General features: G+C 36.7%; 1 protein-coding gene across 1 annotated transcript in view; it reads right to left on the bottom strand.

The window, feature by feature from the left end:
* DNAH7 (dynein axonemal heavy chain 7) overlaps positions 1-21,459 on the bottom strand; it is a gene marked incomplete in the record, with an annotated part of 367,056 nt that overhangs the window by 235,064 nt on the left and 110,533 nt on the right. Inside the window, 4 exon segments of the mRNA XM_070070446.1 lie at positions 2,073-2,259; positions 4,771-5,456; positions 10,001-10,147; positions 12,579-12,803. Coding sequence (XP_069926547.1) covers positions 2,073-2,259; positions 4,771-5,456; positions 10,001-10,147; positions 12,579-12,803 — 1,245 coding nt within the window.

Raw genomic sequence — 21,459 nt, 5'->3', positions numbered from 1 at the left:
TCTTCCTGTGTCTTCCCCATCCATCTGTCCCTCCTTCTCTTCACCTTATCCTTGTTCCAACACCAATGATGAGCACTTAGGATGCAGAGAATGAGTGCAGGAGAGTAGTACCCAACCAAGTCTCCCCAACACTGGAGCCTCAGGTTTCTCTGCATTGTGGAAGAAGCAGAGCTCAGAATAGAACACTGACATTCTGAAACAAGTACAGTAAGTCTTCACAGACTAAACTATATTAATAAGCAAAAGTGATATAAATTTTTGGATTACACTGGAAGGCTAGTAAGGGAGCCTCCTCCAGTGAGAAAGGGGGCTTTGGTCAAGCATAGTTGGTAGCAGATACCAAAACAGAAAATCATATCAGGTTTATACCTCAAGGAACCAAGATGTCTCAATCAAGCCAGTTATATTAACAATAGAAATTACATTCTATTTTTAATCTTTGAAGCTTTTTTTTTTTTTGCAAAGTAAGACAATCTTCATTAGAAACCCTTAAGAATGAAAGTGATAACGTTTTATACTGAGCAATTAATCCAGTGGCCTCCACTACCCAGATTGGCTCATTAGACTTCCTGAGAGGATACAGATTCATGTTTATTTTCAAACCTACGGAGGACATGAGCAAAAAATGCCTTGAATATTAATATATTGAGAAAGAGAAATGCAAAGAGTTGAGGAAGAAAATTGTCTTGCAGCAAAAACAAAAAAAAATTAAAATGCCACCCCCCCAAAAAAATCTCTGCTTACTTAGCAATGAGGGCAAATAATGTTTTGTTTGCTTTTAACTCAGAAATTTTATAAGAACAAAAACCTGCCTCCTTTATTTGTCAGTCCCAGCATAGCTGCCCCTTTCTAGGCACTGAAGTATCTATAAAATTCTTGAGCTACATGGAATTTTGAAGAATATTTTTATCAAATCTCAAAAAAGTTTAAAAAAGTAATGACACTAAACACAACATTTACTTTTTGCTTTTCAAGCCCACAAAAAATTTCTTCATCCCCTTTCAAATATAGTACATGTTATAAGTGTTTGTTTTGTACTGTAGTAAGAAAACTATATGAAAGACCAAACAGAAAATAAATTAATTAAAAGTAAGTATATTATAAAATGACTCACTAATAGATCCTTTAAATTTGAAATTAATTCAAGTGTGAGTAATTTTATAAAAGCTCTGTTTTATAGAGATTTAAGTATATATTTAAATAGAAACTAATTAAATAAATTCATATCTATCTGTCTGGATATTTTCCTGTCAAATAATATAGCTTATGTCAATACAGTATTATCAGTACTTAGGCAACTTTCAAAGCCTAAAAAATGAATATCTACATATTTCTACTTAGGGGAGGAAAATTATAATATACTACTACTCCAATCTTATATTATTGTATTTGATCAAAAATCAATGCAGAAATTATAATCATTTAATGAAATAATACCTATTTTTCTACTTTAACCTTAATTTTATAACACAAACTATGTGCTACAGGTAGTAAACAAATACCTTCTGAATTGAAGAAAATCTGTGTTTTTCAGTGTTATGGTTTTATTAAATTTTCTACTTAGCCTAAATTGCAAGGTCTCCTCCACAGAGTTTATGTATTTTTTACTACTTTACTGAAATGCACTGCATTTGTCGGACTCTAAAGATCTATTTGTCTTGACAACTCATCTTTTTGAAGTCCTTATCAGAGAAACTTGTTGAATGAGTAGCTGACATGCTGACATAATCCTACTGCAGACTATACCAGAAGCACTGTAGCCCACAGTCAGGAAGTCACAAAAAGATGGAGACAGCATGCACTGAGTACAGCACCTTTCTACCAGTACTTCTGCTAAGAACCACGAATAGAACCAAAGGTCACTGAATAACATACATTCAGTTTGGACCTTAAGGAGTAATCAGGACAAAATATCTACTTTTGTTTATTATATTTCTTGTTCCTAGTATTCTAAAATAATAGCTGAAAAGAAAACATAGAAAAAAAGATAATGACTTACCAAAACCACTAATTGGTTATACAGATTTTTGCAAGTCAACCAAATAATCATATTTTTGAAAAGTTTTACCTACTTGTATAACACTTTTCATTATATCTCTCCATGTTTTATCCACAGCTGTAAATCGTCTGCCTTCCTCAGGCATTTGAGACATGATGTCTGGAGAGCTGAAAATAGGCTCCAAATACAGCCACGTGGCTTGGACCTTAAGCCACTCATCCAGAATCTCCTGAAGCAGCAGGAGCTTACCCTCCCATTCTCTGAAAAGCAAAAAAAAAAAAAAAGTCAACACACAACACCTCAACAGCAGACCAAACAATGCATCTGATGACAAAACTCAGAGCCAAAACTAGATTGTCAATCTTTTGTACAATGTTGTTATTATTCCAGTTTCCTTTTATCTAGTTTCATTCAATGATAAATCACAAGATTTATCCTACAAAATCTATATTAAAATAATAACATCAACATTTATGCTTATACAGATATACTTGTACATGTTAACAGCCCACCTATCTACAAATGGGCTGGTTTCTGTATAAGTCATGACAATAAACTTTTCTAAGACCCAGTTCCATGGCTAGAGGGTACCAATTGAGAAATGAGATTTTGAAGATAATAAAGGTATTCTCAGGGCAAGAATACTCAGAACTTTGAGCCAATGTAACATATACCCAAAACACATTTCCTTTAACATTCTTTTTAATCCCCTTAATTTAGACCCTTAACAACTTATTTCTAGAAAAAAAAATTCAATTTCTAGGATGTAACTGGCATTCAAAGAAAAACCTACATACTCCTAAATATTAGTATGGCACTCAGGAGAAGACAACATATTTCAATTTTTAATAGATTATTAGTTTATTTCTAAATATGAAGAACATAAATACTGACTTAATTTCCTCAGGAAATTACATGCATAGTTCTAAGGTGTCAGTGTGTATTTACTCCATCTTCACAACAACCCTTTGAGGTAGGTTCCATTTAATATCTATTTATGGATGGGGATACTAAAGCACACAAGGGTAAATGCCAGGCCCAGCTAATAAATAAGAGAGCCAAGATTTGAACCTTGACAGCTGGAATCACTTTGCTATTAGAGATAACCTAGCCTTAAAGAATGACTCATCAATAGCAATAGAATATAAGAGTGACATCACTTTATGTACTTTGTGTACATACTAACACATTACTCTTGTAAATGATGATCCATAATTTTAGATTATTAAAAGCAACAAATGTAAATAGGAGCTATCCAAGTCACCAGGCAGGAATTTTCAAATTCGTTTTTAAAATACTTTCAATGTTTATAAGTGAATTTGCTTAACTCTATGCACAAGAAAACATGCATGTCTGTCCTTTCTTCTGCCATCCTTCCCTCCTTACCTATTACTCCATCTGATACAGAAAACTTTCCATTAGCTAATGACATTATGCATAGTCCCTAAAAATGCATCTAGATATGACTTTTAGAGTAGCTAAAAATTCTTCTATTGAATTTTGAACATTGGAGCAAGCTGGCAGGAGGCAGAAGAAGCAGAGAATGAGCCAACTCCAATGAGAGCATGCCCCTATTTATGATAATGTACTAGTAACCAGCAGTAGATAATACCAAGCACTTAGCTTTCCCCTGCCATGCAAATTCACATTAAAATTATAGTCTAATTTGTTTCTATTAGTTTTTAAGATAAAATATAAACCACTTGGCAAAAATTATAAAACACTGGAAACACTGATAGACAAGAAAAGACTTTGATGTATTTGGCTGTGTCTGATACTTAAAACTCCAGATTAAAACCATTATTTTCATTCTTTGCACTTATTAGCCATCTTCATGCATATGAGTAGAAATTCCAATAGATAAACAAGGATCATCTATGACAACTAATTAGTATACAGTCATGCACTGCTTTACCCCAAGGATACATCCTGGGAAATATGTTGTTAGCAAATAATGTTGTTTTGCAAACATCACAGAGAACACCCACAGAAACTAGGATGTCTACAATGTCACTCGGTTATATAATCATATGGGACAAGTGAAATACATACAGTCCATCTTGGACCAAAATATCATCATGTGACAGATGACTATATTTATTAAATGATATTATTACTTTCAGTTTCATAGTTTTTATGTTCTCTAAACTATGTTCACAGGCATAAAATTATTTTTAAAGCCCAAAAATAAGATCATATCGTGGGAAATAAAAATTAGTATCTGAACATTGATTTCTACTGCTCTTGTTATAAATATAGAAGTTAACAAAGGGGCCAGTGCTGTGGCATAGTGGGTTAAGCTACCACTGCAGTGCCAGCATCCCATATGGGTGCCAGTTTGAGACCTGGCTGCTCCACTTCTGATCTGGCTCTCTGCTATGGCCTGGGAAAGCAGTGGAAGATGGCACAAGTACTTGGGCCCCTGCACCCATGTGGGAGACCCAGAAAAAGCTCCTGGCTCCTGGCTTTGGATCGGTGCAGCTCCAGCCATTGTGGCCAACTGGGGAGTGAACCAGTGGATGAAAGACCTCTCTGCCTCTCCTTCTCTCTCTGTGTAACTCTTCCAAATAAATAATTTTTTAAAAAAAGAAATTAACAAAAAGGTTATTAAGATGGTAGCAAAGACAATGAAGGTTATGAACTACTTATATATATACTACTTAAAATATCATGCATGAAATTTAGAATCAACTCTCAGAAGAACTTTACATTAAATATTATAAGCAATTTTGATAATATAGCATAAAACACTGAAATAAATATCATTTTACCTCATTTGTTTTTCATAAGGCTTAATGAAAGGAGATCCTCGCATAGTTTGTGTTTTAATAATATGATCATCCAACAACATCTGAATTTCATCAACTGATGATAAAATATATGTCCCACTCTCTCTGTAAGGAAGAATGACAAATTCCATTCCATCCCACTCATTAATCATCTTCTCCAGGGACTTTTCAAGAGAGTATTCTTTGCTAGCTGCTTCACTAATGCCTTCAAATCTGTCTAAGTATGGTTCCAAATTCATTTCTAAAAAAGAAAACACAGTGGAGTCCTCGGATGGCTGTAGGGGGTAGCCAACAATGGCAGACATGGCATCCCAATGCCTGGGGCGCAAACCAGGATTGCAGATCACTTGAATCAGAGGAATGTGTTGTTTGAAATCTTCTACCCTTGCTCTTACTTTTTTTGTCATTGCCAATGCATTTGGAGAATCATGGAAGATTTTCTCCAGCTTGTATAGTCCTCGCCAATAATTTCCAACATCTGTTTCCACTTGGTCTGGATTCACCTTGTGATATGGTCCTTCTGTCCACATTCTGTGCTTGTTGCTAAACTCGACAGCAGTTTCATAGAGACGAAGATAAGGGTTCAAACCATCCTGGATTTTTTTACGTTGAGGATATGTTGACGTTATCCAACCAAATGCCTCCTCTTCAGCATTAAACTGCTCAATCTGAAAATACAGGCATAAAATATCTTCGTTATTTTGAAAGCAACAATAATGAAAATTAGGTTTTTTAAAAGTATGTATTTCAAATGTGACTCCAAAAACTCTCACTAAACAGTAAAGTTACATTTATAACCTGTTCCCTAGCAATTTTTAATTGAAAATAAAATTGTTTACATTTGTGATGTATAACATGATGCTGATATATGTATATACTGTGGGAAGGCCTAAATCAAGCTAACACTTGTATTACAAAAACATTTTTGTCATTAGAACACTTGAAATCAATTGTTAGCAATTTTAAAGTATATAATACGTATTTATTAATTATAGTCTCTGCTGATGTAAAATAGATTGCTTGAACTTATTACTACCACCTAAGCAAAAGTTTTATATTCCTTGACCAACATTTCCCCAATCCCTGTTAACACCTACCCAAAGCCCTCTGGTCCCTGGCAACTGTAATTCTAGTCTCTGCCTAGTTTGATTTATTTTTATTTGAAATGGAGAGAAAAAAGGAGAGAGATGAAAAGAGATCTTCCATCTACTGGTATTCATTTCCCAAATGCCTGCGATAGCCAGAAGCAAAGAACTCCACCTGAGTCTCCCATACGGGTGGCTAGGACTCAAGCACTTGAGCCATCTGCTGCCTCCCAGGATGCACATGAGCAGGAAGCTGGATCAGAAACAAAACCCTACAGTCCACTGATTTGGGATGTAGGCATCCCAAGCAGCATCTTAACTGCTGTTTCAAATCCCCGTCCCCAAGCTTGACGTTTTAAGATTCTGTATGATGGAGCCAGCATTGTAGCAAAATGGGTTAAGCCACTGCATGTGACAACATCATATGATATCAGACTATTTGTTTCAGTCCCAGCTATTCTGCTTCTGATCAGGCTTCATGCTAATGTGCCTGGGTAGGCAACAGAAGATGGCCCACAGAGTAGGGCCCCCTGTCATCCATGCATGAGACCTGGATGGAGTTCTTGGCTCCTGGTTTTGGCCTGGCTCAGATCTGGCTTGTTGTGGCAATTTGGAATATAAACCATCTGGTAGAAGATGTCTGTCTGTCTGCCTCTTTCTTTTTTTTTAAGCTTATTTGTTAAGTTATTTATTTGTGTTCAACACACATCCTGGTCCTTTCAAACTAATTAAGAGTAGCATTAATGAGCAAAATTGGAACAAAAACAAAAAAATCAATGAGATCTGGGTCAGAATTTTTAAAAATCATACAAATTGTTGCAATATGAATATAACAATATTATACAAACAATATATTCACCAAATAAGCAGGAGATAATTTAGATAAAATCATTGCTTACAATTTCTTTTTTTTTATTTGTCCATCATTTATTCTTTCACTCAAAACATGTTTATTGAATTTCTTTTTTTTTTAACTTTTATTTAATGAATATAAATTTCCAAAGTACAGCTTATGGATTACAATGGCTTCCCCCCCATAACGTCCCTCCCACCCTCAGCCCTCCCCTTTCCTTCTCCCTCTCCCCTTCCATTCACATCAAGATTCATTTTCAATTCTCTTTATATACAGAAGATCAGTTTAGCATACATTAAGTAAAGATTTCAACAGTTTGCTCCCACACAGAAACATAAAGTGAAAAATACTGTTTGAGTACTAGTTATAGCATTAAATCTCAATGTACAGCACACTAAGGACAGAGATCCTACATGAGGAGTAAGTGCACAGTGACTCCTGTTGTTGACTTAACAAATTGACACTCTTGTTTATGGCCTCAGTATTCACCCTAGGCTCTTGTCATGAGCTGCCAAGGCTATGGAAGCCCCCTGAGTTCACTGACTCTGATCATATTTAGACAAGGCCATGGTCCAAGTGGAAGTTCTCTCTTCCCTTCAGAGAAAGGTACCTCCTTCTTTGATGACCCGTTCTTTCCACTGGGATCTCACTTGCGGAGATCTTTCATTTAGGTTTTTTTTTTTTTTTTTTTTTTTTCCCCCAGAATGTCTTGGCTTTCCATGCCTGAAATACTCTCACGGGCTTTTCAGCTGGATTCGCATGCCTTAAGGGCTGATTCTGAGGCCAGAGTGCTGTTTAGAGACAGAATGGCAGATGTCTGTCTCTTTCTTTATCTCTCTCTGATTGTGTATGTGTGTCTGTGGTTCTGCCTTTCAAATAAACAAATAAAAATCTTTAAAAATTTTTTTCTATATGTAAGTATTATCATACTATATTTATCCTTATATATCTGGCTTATTTCACTTAGTATAACATCTGTTGTCCCAGGTGATAGGTTTTTCTTTTCTTTCCTTAAACTTGAAGAGTATCTCCCTATTTCTTTCTGATTATAATTTTCAGAGAGACATGCTTGATTAAGTTAGTTAAAAGTCAAATAAATTTGCATAAATAAAAATTTGTTGCCCTCCCAGACATACTGAGGACACAGCTTTATTCATTAACAAGAATGTGAGTACTTTCAATAAACATGCATTCTATTAAATATGGGTGAAAATTGAAAAAAAATTATATTGCAAAGTATCAACTCCAGTGAGTTAGTAATCCAGCTCTGGAGACAAACAATACATAGGTGGAAATATAAACAGCACTTATTTGATAAATCCATACGGCAAGAGAACACAGCAGTACCTGTTTCCTATAATATGAACAGTATACGTCAAAAATGTTAATGCTCTGTGGTACAAGGAAAGCATAGTCACAGGTGCTTCTGCAGGGAAGATGCGGCTGAAGCTAAGTCTTGAAGATAAGAAGGATAAGAAGAGGCAAGGAAAGTTCATTTCCCTTTATGATGTGAGTAGCTCAGAGGAGAAATCTATGGTATGGGAAAGTGTGAGTTAGATACACCAATTAGCAGTTTATTTAAAATTTCTGTGCCTTTGGTTTGAAAAAAAAAAAAAAAAACTAGCTTTTCTTTCCCAATTTAGATTGACAAACTTGGGATTATTATAAACTATTTAATTACCTAGATGGATAAAATATTAAAATCTTTTAACTTGAAAAAATGGGAGGCTATTATAATATTAATGTTTTCATATCTCTCCTTTTTATAAACAATCAAAATTTTCAAACCTCTTATCTGATAAGATGTATGGCTTTCCCTCCTCTAGCTTCTTGTAATAAGAAAACCAATTTCTGAAACAGCAGCATTGGGAACAACGTAGTTTGGTGGGAGAAAATTATGAGTTTAGTTTTAAAGCACAGCTGCCAAATCTAAGTTGGTCTCTATAAATTAGAAAAACTGGATACTAATTAGGTGATATTTGCCTGCTTCTGTTCAAAACTATGGATTCTCAACTATCATAGAACTATGATGTAACTGATTAAAGGACACCAAGTAAAAATTAAGCAGACCAATCCACAATTGTATTTTTAAAATAAAAGATGAAGGTCACTGTTTTCTATTGGTAGATTACAGTGATACTACAAATAGAAACCAGCAATATTAAGTAGAACAAACAAACAAAAAATACTAAGAGGGATAACGTATTAAGTTGTTCATCAACAGTCAGGGCAAGGGCTGACCAAGTCACCATTTCTCATAGTGTTCATTTCACTTTAACAGGTTTCCTTTTTGGTGCTCAGTTAGTTGTCACCGATCAGGGAGAACATATGGTATTTGTCCCTTTGGGACTGGCTTATTTCACTCAGCATAATGCTTTCTAAAGAGCCTAGGGCGATTACTGATGCCATAAACAAGAGTGTCAATTTGTTAAGTCAACAACAGGAGTCACTGTGCACTTACTCCTCATGTAGGATCTCTGTCCTTAATGTGCTGTGCAGTATGATTTAATGCTATAATTAGTACTCAAACAGTATTTTTCACTTTGTGTTTCTGTGTGGGAGCAAACTGTTGAAATCTTTACTTAATATATGCTAAACTGATCTTCTGTATATAAAGAGAATTGAAAATGAATCTTGATGTGAATGGAAGGGGAGAGGGAGAGGGAAAGGGGAGGGCTGCGGGTGGGAGGGAAGTTATAGGGGAGGAAGCCATTGTAATCCATAAGCTGTACTTTGGAAATTTATATTCATTAAATAAAAGTTAAAAAAAAAAGAAACCAGCAATATTATTCCTTGAAGCATGTCTGTAAAATCAATTTGAGTTACTTCTATTATATTCTAAGTAAATATAAACTGTTTTAGTTGGCTATTTTTTAAGTTTATTATTTTTATTTATTTGAAAGGCAGAATGACAAGAGAGTTAGAAAGACAAAATGACATCTTCCATCTGATGGCTCATGCCCTAAATTCTTCAACAGCCAGGACAGAGCCAGACTGACGCTCAGAGTCAGAAATGACATCTGGAAATCTCACACAAGCCCTTGAGTCATCATCAGTTGTCTCCCAGTGTGCACATTAGCAGGAAACTGGATCATAAGTGAAGGCAGAAATTGATTCCAGGTATTCCAATGAGATCAGGGTGTGCTAAGAGTAGCTTAAACCTGCTGAGTCACAATGATCATCCCTTTATATTTCTTAAAGATGAATATTAAACACAAATTCAATTATTTTGCAATTGAATAAATTAATCTCTTTATGAATTTCTAAATTATACCTTGTCTGCAGCTAAATCCAACTTTGCATTCAGTGTCTGAGCCTTTTTCAGGTACCGCTGTACATCCTGAAGGTCTCCAAATGAATAAAATTCTTCTGCTTGCTTAGCATAACTCTCCAGTTCCTCCACAAATCGTTCGCATCGTAACTAATAAAAATAACATTCATTGTTACCATTCATCGGCATCAAAAGAAATTTTAAATGTTTGTAGAAATTATCAAAATTATTATTACTATATTTTGTCATTGGCAAAATATAAAGAAAGACATGACCGGGAAGAGGATGGAGATCTCAAATATGCCAAACTTTTTAAATTTAAAAATAATGGGTTAAAATTCCTCTAATTCACAGATTAGGAAAAGTTTATCCAGTGTTTATTTATGTCAGAAGCTCTAACAGGATAAATTAAAACACATTAAATGGTAGTATTCTTTAATATGTTCAAGAACTTATGTTAACAAATGATTTGTAAACATTTGAAAAATCCCATAATAATAAAAAATTGGGCTAAATGAAAACTAAGATTTTTTAAGGATGTAGAGATATCTGTGGCATTATTACAAGCAGCTGGAAAAAATCTGCATTTCCCTTGTGTTTTGATAATCAGAAATCACTTCAATTAGCAATTCTAGAAGAAGATACCTCAGGGTAATTTCTCTTGCCCCATGAGTTCACTTCACAATAAATGTGTAAGGCAAATAAATCCAGATTTAAAAGCTTGAAAACTATAGTGTTCCAATATAAAGCAGATGTGAGTATGTTAATAAGAATGGTTTATTTTCACTGGCAAGGTATTCCAAATTAAATGGCTCCAAAAATAGCTCTTAATAACATATTCAAAAGTCAAATCTAGGTTATTCAAAAATAGATTTTTCAATTTTACAGATTATCTAGGTTGATTTCTGTCCCTTTTTATCTAGATTCCTGGCAAATTTATTGCTTTGGCTCAGTGGGAAAAGGAGAATGAGAGAGACAATTTATCAAAAATGCATAGTTTAGGCTCTGTGAAGCAGGGGGTTAATGCCCTGGTCTAAAGCGCCGGCATCCCATATAGGTGCCGGTTCAAGACCTGGCTGCTCCACTTCCTGTCCAGCTCTCTGCTATGGCCCGGGAAAGCAGTGGAAGATGGCCCAAGTCCTTGGGCCCCTGCTGGGAGGCGGCTCCTGGCTCTTGGCTTCGGATCAGCACAGCTCTGGCCGTTGCGGCCATCTGGAGATGAACCATCGGATGTAAGACCTCTCTCTCTCTCTCTCTCTCTCTCTTTCTTTCTTTGCCTCTCCTTTCTCTGTGTAATGCTGATTTTCAAATAAGATAAAATAAATTAAAATAAAATGTGTAGTTTATGGAATAGCATACTTTTCAAGAAAGGGTATATAACTGTAATGACCTAGCAATTTTTCTATTATATTATAACTTAAGCACCTAATATTTACTTTTTATTATGTTTTCCACAGGTTGTTAAGGATTCTGAAATGGCCTAATGAAAAAAGGAAATGTAGACTATAGTTTAAATTCAAAGGTTTGTTTTTCAAGTCTATGAATTATTCTCCAAATATCTTATACTGTCAATTAACAGTATTTGTTGTAGTGCAATAGGAGAACTGGGCTTTATGTCAAAAATCATTTTGACTTTCTGACCTGAAACAAGTTTCTCAATCTTTGAGAATCTTGGTTTTTTTCTTCTATGAAATGAGACTGAAAATACTAAGCTACTTATTCAGACAGCAGCAATGAAGTGTTCATGGGATTTCTGTATCTTAGCTGCTGTGTGAGCTACAGGGATATAAATGAACAAAAGACAAAAATAAACAAGGAAATGACCATTTAATAGGGAGATAAACCTGACAATAATGGCATAAGGATCAGATCACTAGCCTGGTTTGAAAAATGTTAAAGCAGCACTGATGTCTGACTGAGAGGGCTCCTCAAGAGACACATTAAGCGCAGACAGGCAAGCCCTGTGTGGTCAAGGTATGCTTTGGAGTAGATGGAGAGAATGTGCAAAAGGTGAGAGATGTAGGAGAGCAGAGACCTAGAAGTTGTTCATTATTTAAAAAGTCATGAGCAAGGGTTGGAGATGAGGCTAAACAGGTAGACAGGGGCAAGTCACAAAACATCTTATATGAATAACAATAAAAAATGTTAGAGTACTTGAATGTTAGAGCAATGATCCTGGCCACAGGGTTTAGGAGATTCTGAGCAATTTTGAGATAGGAAGGAACATTTCACAAAGGGAGCTGTGATATGCAGTTAAAGAAAAAATGTAAGTAGTATTGTAAACTGGGAAGATATATACCATTTTTACTAATGGTCACTAGTGGGCAATACATTCCAATAGTTTCTTCCTATTTCCTTGGACAATCAAGAAATGATCCTATATCAATCAATATATTACTCATTAATCATCCAGTAAGCATTATAAAAGATCCAATAAGTGTACTATGTTCTACTAAATTTTAATATGAGAAACCTAACATAAACATCCCATGAAATAAAGGCATTGACAATGTTAAAAAAAAGTTAAAATTTAAAGATTTCCAGAAAGTGAAAAATCATTTAAAATATCTATAACACTAACCTTAAGACCTTCTTGATATTGTTCTGTTTTTTCTTTAACGATTTTCCTGTGCTCATCAAAGATTTCTCCCATTCTTCCATACCACTGGAAAACATTATTATTTAGCCTAATATCTGTCGGAGAAAAGTTAGCATGCTCAATGAGGAAGGCAAGGCAGTTTTTGGAGTCCACTAATCTCTGTTCCAGCTCAAGCATATCAACTCCCTCCACTTTCTGAATGTACGCCTGGTGGAAAACAAAAATTACAAAATGTCATTTTGATGTGCAGCCTATGTTTTAAAAATAACCTTTGAAAATACATAATATAGATATGTATTTTGGTTAAGAGAAGAGACTGCAGCAGTTTACTTGTCATCTCTCCCAAGCAGTTCACTAAAAGGCAGAAGAAAGGTAGAAAATGCTTAAAACACATAAAAAAATCTTTGGAAAACCAGCACTGTGGGCTCCTGGGAGATATGAAGTATACACTGTCTGAGTGATATCATCTATTATTTTAGAGTAACTTTTTGTGCACCTGTTGTATGTCTGACACTGCCAGGTGCTATTAATTCAGCATGAAAAGAAAGATAAAAACAGATATGGGTCTTGCCCTCATGCAGTTTTTAGTTTCATCAGGGAAGCAGCTACTAATTAAATAACCACTAGAAAAAATGTAAAACTGAAAGTCTCAGAGAGACAGGTGATGCAAAGGAAAGGCACATTGCTTTGGAAGTATAATAAGGACCTGAAGCAGTTGGAGGTACAGGGTAGTTGCCCACAAGCTGGGAGCAGGAACATTACGTGGAGGAAAAGAAGCCATGTGGGATGGATGGAAGGAGAGGGAAGGGGGCATTGTATGAGCCTAATGACAAGAGGGAGCCTATGTGGCAGCCAGCAGAGTTGAAACAGAGCAGAAGATCAGGAGATGGGACCTTTCCAATTCACACAAGACACCACTGGGTCATGTGAGACCTAGTCAACAAGATAGTTTTTTTTTTAAATGCATATATGCTACAAGGTTAACAAAACTGCACAGAACAAACATTCAACCAATCACATGGTATAGATTCAAGAGAAGTAGGAAGAGTCCAGAATAACAGATACAAAATAGATGTAAAAAAATTAATAGTTTTCCTAAATATTAGTACTATTCAGTTTGAGAAACCACATTGGAAAACATCAATCATTCTTAACAGTATCAAAAACTAAAAAAACAATGATAGGCAAAGTTAACAAGAAATGTGTTAAATATATTTGAAGAAAACTATAATATTCTATTGAAGAACATTTTAAAAATCTGAATATAGAAAAACGTAAGACATAATATTGCAAAGATATACATTCTTTAATCAGTCTATAAAATCTATGCAATTTTAGTCTAAATTTCAATGAAATTTTCAAAAACTAAGTTTGATATTCTTTTTTTTTTTTAACGGTTTATTCATTTAGGGATTCCAAGATGATAGATTAGGGAACAATGTACTGCACTAGGCTGGGGATAGTTTTTTTTTTTTTTTTTTTAAGTGTAGGAAGTGCATTCTCAGAGGAGATTTAGAGAGAAATCCATACTGGAAATTCTACAACAGGAAGAGGAACACCTTGGACCTGCCTGGAAGGTGCAGACGCACAGCATGAACAGACACAACATACTGCTGCAGCAGCTGAGAGCTGGAGCAGGCGACAGCTTGGAGACAGAGGTGAGACCAGACTACAGCAAACCATAGTTATATAAATCAAGGGAGAGCTTGGCATGAGTCTGGACTAAAGCCCTAGGAGTGAGTGGTTACTAACGGTTACCCATGGATCCACTGGAAGTAAAACAAGCATGTCTATCTCACCCTATCCTTGCCACAATGATGTATGCTGCCTGGTTGAGGGGGGCACCACTATGGGATTAGGAAGCAGCTGCAAAAACATTGTGCATGTGCATAGCAAATGGCTGAGACAGGAAGCCATCTTCTTGGCAGTACTGGCAGCAGTGGTGGGGAGAGGGCAACATACGGCCAGTGGTTCTTATATACACATGTGATCCAGGGATTCTAGTGGAGAAAAAAATCTGCAGTACCCCATGACTTTGAGCCTGGCTGGGGGGATTGACAGGTGGCTGGGCATCCACATAGGTCTGTGCGGCACCCCCAGCTCCCAACATACCACAGGCTCCAGGGCTCAAGATGCCTAGGCAGAGCTGGCTCAGGGAATATCTGCCTCTCTGTTGGCTGGACAGGTTGGCAGGGCAAAGTAGAACCTCTGCACCGAGCAGCTGTGGGAGCCTTATGTGCTGAGACTGTGGGACATGGTAGCTACAAAAGAGGGTACAGGATATAGTGGGGTCTCTGGCCAATCCCTGGGTTGGGCTCCACATGCTGGGAGCTCGTGAGTTGCCTAGGGAAGGTCATGGTAGTGGGAACTGTCCTCAGGCTAAGGACTGTGCAGATCATTCATGCAGTTCATATGGCAGCACAAATGAGTGTTGTACCCAATGGGGGCTAGTACCCAGGCATTGTTCACCATGGAGGAGGGGAGTGGAGGAGGTGATCACACCAACAGAGGTGACCATTCCCCACTTCTGTTAACAAGAGGAGAACTACCATGCCCAAATTGGGTGTTATTGTGGATACTTACCCCACCCTGGAGCACTGTCCAGAGCCACACCTAGCACACACTTCTGAGTATTCACTGAAAGTGCAGACATTCCACTAAACCACAGAGGCATAGTTCAAAGATAAAAGCAATCAGAGGGAAAAAAAAAACAATAAGTAACTCCATAAATGCCCAAAAATAAATGCAGAAACTCAAGAAACATGAATAAAGAAGACACTATGAGAAGGAATTTTTCTTTTCTTTTCTTTTTTTTTTTTTTTTGACAGGCAGAGTGGACAGTGAGAGAGAGAGAGAGAGAGAGACAGAGAGAAAGGTCTTCCTTTTTGCTGTTGGTTCACCCTCCAATGGCCGCCACAGCCGGCGCACCACGCTGATCCAAAGCCAGGAGCCAGGTGCTTATCCTGGTCTCCTATGCGGGTGTAGGGCCCAAGAACTTGGGCCATCCTCCACTGCACTCCCGGGCCATAGCAGAGAGCTGGCCTGGAAGAGGGGCAACCAGGGCAGAATCCGGCGCCCCGACCGGGACTAGAACCCAGTGTGCTGGCGCTGCAAGGCGGAGGATTAGCCTGTTGCGCCAAGGAGCCGGCCGACAAGGAATTTCAATATTAGAATGTGAAGATGAAGAGATGATGAAACGCCAAAAACAGAATTCAAAAGATTAATCAAAGGATTACTTGAAAGTAATCAGAAGCTAATCCACAAACTAAAAAAAACTATACATAACATGAATGAAAATTTTCCACAAGAATTGAGACTTAAAGAGAAATCAAAATGAAATATTAGAACCGAAGAATTCAATAGATCAAAAAAATTTGGTGGACACACTTAACAACATATTTGGTGAAGCAGAAGAAAGAATATCTAAACTAGAATACAAACCTTTGGAAATCTTTCTATCAGATAAAAAAAAATACAAGAAGAAATTAGAAAAGTTAAAAACAGTGTTGGAGATATAATGGATTATTAAATAACCCAACATATGGGTCTTAGGAATTCCTGAAGGTATGAATGGAGAGAATGGACTAGAAGGTCTATTTAGTAAAAAAATTATGGAGAAGTCCCCCAGTTTAGAGAAAGAAAGGAACATCCAAGTACAGAAAGCACATAGAAATTTTAATAGACATGTCCAGAAGATTTTCACAATGGCACATTGTAGTCAAACTCTCCACAGTAAAACATAAATATTCTAAAATGTGCGTGAGAGAAATGCCACATTACTTTCAGAGGATCTCCAATTAGACTAACAACTGACTTCTTTTTTTTGTAGCAGAATGTTAATATATTTCAGACAAAGTATACCACAGGACAAAGAAAATTATCAGAGACATTAAATAATGACAGAAGTATCAATCTGTGAAGAAGATACCGGAAACTTAAATACATATGCACCAAACTGGAGAGCTGCAAAACACAAGAACTGATAGATTTAATGAGAAATAGACAATTCCACAGCTATAACTGGACACTTCAACACCCATCTCTGACAACCAACTGATAGAAAACTGTGCAGAAACTTAGCAAGAACACAGAAGAGCTCAACATTATCAACCAACAGACTGTAATTTATATTTATATAACACTCTGCCCAACCACAGAATATGCATCTTTTCCAATTGCCCAGAGGACATACAGCAAAATAGAGCATATTTAGGCCTATGACATAACCTGATAAATTTAAAATATTTTAAACCATGCAAAATATGCTTTCCAACAACAATGCAACCAAACCAGAAATCAATAATAGAAAGATAACATTAAAGTCTTCAAATAATTGAAAACTAAAGCACAAAATAATCCATTGGTCAAAAAGGAAGTCTTATATATATATAAGACTGTATATATATATATATATATATATATATATATATACACACAGAAGATCAGTTTAGCATATATTAAGTAAAGATTTCAACAGTTTGCACCCACATAGAAACATAAAGTGAAAAATACTGTTTGAGTACTAGTTATAGCATTAAATCACACTGTACAGCACATTAAGGACAGAGATCCTACATGAGGAGTAAGTGCACAGTGACTCCTGTTGTTGACTTAACAAATTGACACTCTCTAACAACTGACTTCTTTTTTTTTTTTTATTTATTTAATGAATATAAGTTTCCAAAGTACGAATAATGGATTACAATGGCTTCCCCCCCATACCGTCCCTCCCACCCACAACCCTCCCCTTTCCCACTCCCTCTCCCCTTCCATTCACATCAAGATTCATTTTCGATTATCTTAATATACAGAAGATCAGCTTAGTATACATTAAGTAAGGATTTCAACAGTTTGCTACCACACAGAAACATAAAGTGAAAAATAATAGATGATTTTTTTTTAATGATGATGAAATCAGATCAGACCTATTGTCATGTTTAATCCCAGTGAGAGTCAAGTTGGGAGTTGATAGTTTCTTTTCTTTTTTTTTTTTTTTTTTTACAGAGGATCAGTTTAGTATGCATTAAGTAAAGATTTCAACAGTTTGCACCCCCCATAGAAACACAAAGTGAAATATACTGTTTGAGTACTCGTTATAGCATTAAATTTCAATGCACAGCACATTAAGGACAGAGATCCTACATGAGGAGTAAGTGCACAGTGACTCCTGTTGTTGACTTTACCAATTGACACTCCTGTCTATGGCATCAGTAATCTCCCTATGCTCCAGTCATGAGTTTCCAAGGCTATGGAAGCCCTCTGAGTTCTCCGATTCTTATCTTGTTTAGACAAGGTCATAGTCAAAGTGGAGGTTCTCTCCTCCCTTCAGAGAAAGGTACCTCCTTCTTTGAAGACCTGTTCTTTCCACTGAGATCTCACTCACAGAGATCTTTTGCCAGAGTGTCTTGGCTTTCCATGCCTGAAATACTCTCATGGGCTTTTCAGCCAGATCCGAATGCCTTTAGGGCTGATTCTGAGGCCAGAGTGCTGTTTAGGACATCCACCATTCTATGAGTCTGCTGAGTATCTCACTTCCCATGTTGGATCACTCTCCCCTTTATTTATTCTATCGGTTAGTGTTAGCAGGTACTAGACTTGCTTATGTGCTCCCTTTGACTCTTAGTCCTTTCATTATGATCAATTGTGAACTGAAATTGATCACTTGGACTAGTGAGATGGCATTGGTACATGCCACCTTGATGGGATTAAATTGGAGTACCCTGGTATGTTTCTAACTCTACCATTTGGGGCAAGTCAGCTTGAGCATGTCCCAAATTATACATCTCTTCCCTCTCTTATTCCCACTCTTATGTTTAACAGGGATCACATTTCAGTTAAATTTCAACACTTAAGAATAACTGTGTATTAATTACAGAATTAAACCAGTCATATTAAGTAGAACAGACAAAAAAACTACTAAGAGGGATAATGTATTAAGTTGTTCATTAACAGTCAGGGCTATGCTGATCAAGTCACCATTTCCCATAGTGTCCATTCCACTTCAACAGGTTTCCTTTTTGGTGTTCAGTCAGTTGTCACCAATCAGGGAGAACATATGGTATTTGTCCCTTTGGGACTGGCTTATTTCACTCAACATGATGTGTTCCAGATTCCTCCATTTTGTTGCAAATGACTGGATTTCGTTGTTTCTTACTGCGGTATAGTATTCTAAAGAGTACATATCCCATAATTTCTTTATCCAGTCTACCGTTGTTGGGCATTTAGGTTGGTTCCAGGTCTTAGCTATTGTGAATTGTGCTGCAATAAACATTAGGCTGCAGACTGCTTTTTTGTTTGCCAATTTAAATTCCTTTGGGTAAATTCCAAGGAGTGGGATGGCTGGGTCGAACGGTAGGGTTATCTTCAGGTTCCTGAGGGATCTCCAGACTGACTTCCATAGTGGCTTGACCAGCTTGCATTCCCACCAACAGTGGGTTAGTGTCCCTTTTTCCCCACATCCTCGCCAGCATCTGTTGTTGGTGGATTTCTGAATGTGAGCCATTCTAACCGGGGTGAGGTGGAACCTCAATGTGGTTTTGATTTGCATTTCCCTGATTGCTAATGACCTTGAACATTTTTTCATGTGCCTGTTGGCCATTTGGATTTCCTCTTTTGAAAAATGTCTATTGAGGTCCTTGGCCCATCTCCTAATTGGGTTGTTGGTTTTGTTTTTGTGGAGTTTCTTGATCTCTTTGTAGATTCTGGTTATTAACCCTTTATCTGTTGCATAGTTTGCAAATATTTTTTCCCATTCTGTCGGTTGTCTCTTCACTCTCCTGACTGTTTCTTTTGCAGTACAGAAACTTCTCAATTTGATGCAATCCCAATAGTTAATTTTGGCTTTGACTGCCTGTGCCTCCCGGGTCTTTTCCAGAAATTCTTTGCCTGTGCCAATATCTTGAAGGGTTTCTCCAATGTTCTCTAGTAACTTGATGGTGTCAGGTCGTAGATTTAGGTCTTTAATCCATGTTGAGTGGATTTTTGTGTAAGGTGTACGGTAGGGGTCTTGCTTCATGATTCTGCATGTGGAAATCCAATTTTCCCAGCACCATTTATTGAATAGACTGTCCTTGCTCCAGGAATTAGTTTTAGATCTTTGATCAAATATAAGTTGGCTGTATATGTTTGGGTTGATTTCTGGTATTTCAATTCTGTTCCATTGGTCTATCCATCTGTTTCTGTACCAGTACCATGCTGTTTTGATTACAACTGCCCTGTAGTATGTCCTGAAATCTGGTATTGTGATGCCTCCGGCTTTGTTTTTGTTGTACAAGATTGCTTTAGCTATTCGAGGTCTCTTGTGCCTCCATATAAATTTCAGCACCAATTTTTCCAGATCTGAGAAGAAGGTCTTCGGTATCTTGATTGGTATTGCATTGAATTTATAAATTACTTTTGGGAGAATGGACATTTTGATGATATTGATTCTTCCAATCCATGAGCATGGAAGATTTTTCCATTTTTTGGTATCCTCTTCTATTTCTTTCTTTAAGGTTTTGTAATTTTCATCGTAGAGATCTTTAACGTCCTTGGTTAAGTTTATTCCAAGGTATTTGATTGTTTTTGTAGCTATTGTGAATGGGATTGATCTTACAAGTTCTTCCTCAGCCATGGCATTGTCTGTGTATACAAAGGCTGTTGATTTTTGTGCATTGATTTTATACCCTGCTACTTTGCCAAACTCTTCTATGAGTTCCAATAGTCTCTTAGTAGAGTTCTTTGGGTCCCCTAAATACAGAATCATGTCATCTGCAAAGAGGGATAGTTTGAGTTCTTCCTTCCCAATTTGTATCCCTTTAATTTCTTTTTCTTGCCTAATAGCTCTGGCTAGAACCTCCAGAACTATATTGAATAGCAGTGGTGAGAGTGGACATCCCTGTCTGGTCCCAGATCTCAGTGGAAATGCTTCCAACTTTTCCCCATTCAATAGGATGTTGGCTGTGGGTTTTTCATAGATTGCTTTGATTGTATTGAGGAATGTTCCTTCCAAACCCAGTTTGCTTAGAGTTTTCATCATGAACGGGTGTTGTATTTTATCAAATGCTTTCTCTGCATCTATTGAGATAATCATATGGTTTTTCTTCTGCAGTCTGTTAATGTGGTGTATCACATTGATTGTCTTGCGCACATTAAACCATCCCTGCATACCAGGGATAAATCCCACTTGGTCTGGGTGGATGATCTTTCTGATGTGTTGTTGCATTCTATTGGCGAGAATTTTATTGAGGATTTTTGCATCTATGTTCATCAGGGATATTGGTCTGTAATTCTCTTTCAGTGCTGCATCTTTTTCTGGCTTAGGAATTAAGGTGATGCTGGCTTCATAGAAAGAATTTGGGAGGATTCCCTCTTCTTCGATTGTTCTGAATAGTTTGAGAAGAATTGGAGTTAGTTCTTCTTTAAATGTCTGGTAGAATTCAGCAGTGAATCCATCTGGTCCTGGGCTTTTCTTTGTTGGGAGGGCCTTTATTACTGTTTCAATTTCTGTCTCAGTTATGGGTCTGTTTAGGTTTTCGATGTCTTCCTGGTTCAATTTAGGTAGGTTGCATGTGTCCAGGAATCTATCCATTTCTGATAGGTTTCCCTGTTTGCTGGCATACAAGTCCTTGTAGTAATTTCTGATGATTCTTTTTATTTCTGTGGTGTCTGTTGTTACATTTCCTTTTTCATCTCTGATTTTATTGATTTGGGTCTTTTCTCTTCTTTTTTTAGTTAGTTGGGCCAATGGGGTGTCAATTTTGTTTATTTTTTCAAAAAACCAGCTCCTCGTTTGGCTGATTTTTTGTAATGTTTTTCTTGATTCAATCCTGTTGATTTCTTCTCTGATTTTAATTATTTCTCTTCTCCTACTAGATTTGGGTCT

The sequence above is a fragment of the Oryctolagus cuniculus genome, chromosome 3 (genome assembly GCF_964237555.1).
Source record: "Oryctolagus cuniculus chromosome 3, mOryCun1.1, whole genome shotgun sequence".
In the NCBI taxonomy this organism is placed as follows: Eukaryota; Metazoa; Chordata; class Mammalia; order Lagomorpha; family Leporidae; genus Oryctolagus; species Oryctolagus cuniculus.
The sequence above is the reverse complement of the archived record's forward strand: the minus strand, read 5'-3'. Positions and strand labels throughout refer to the sequence as shown.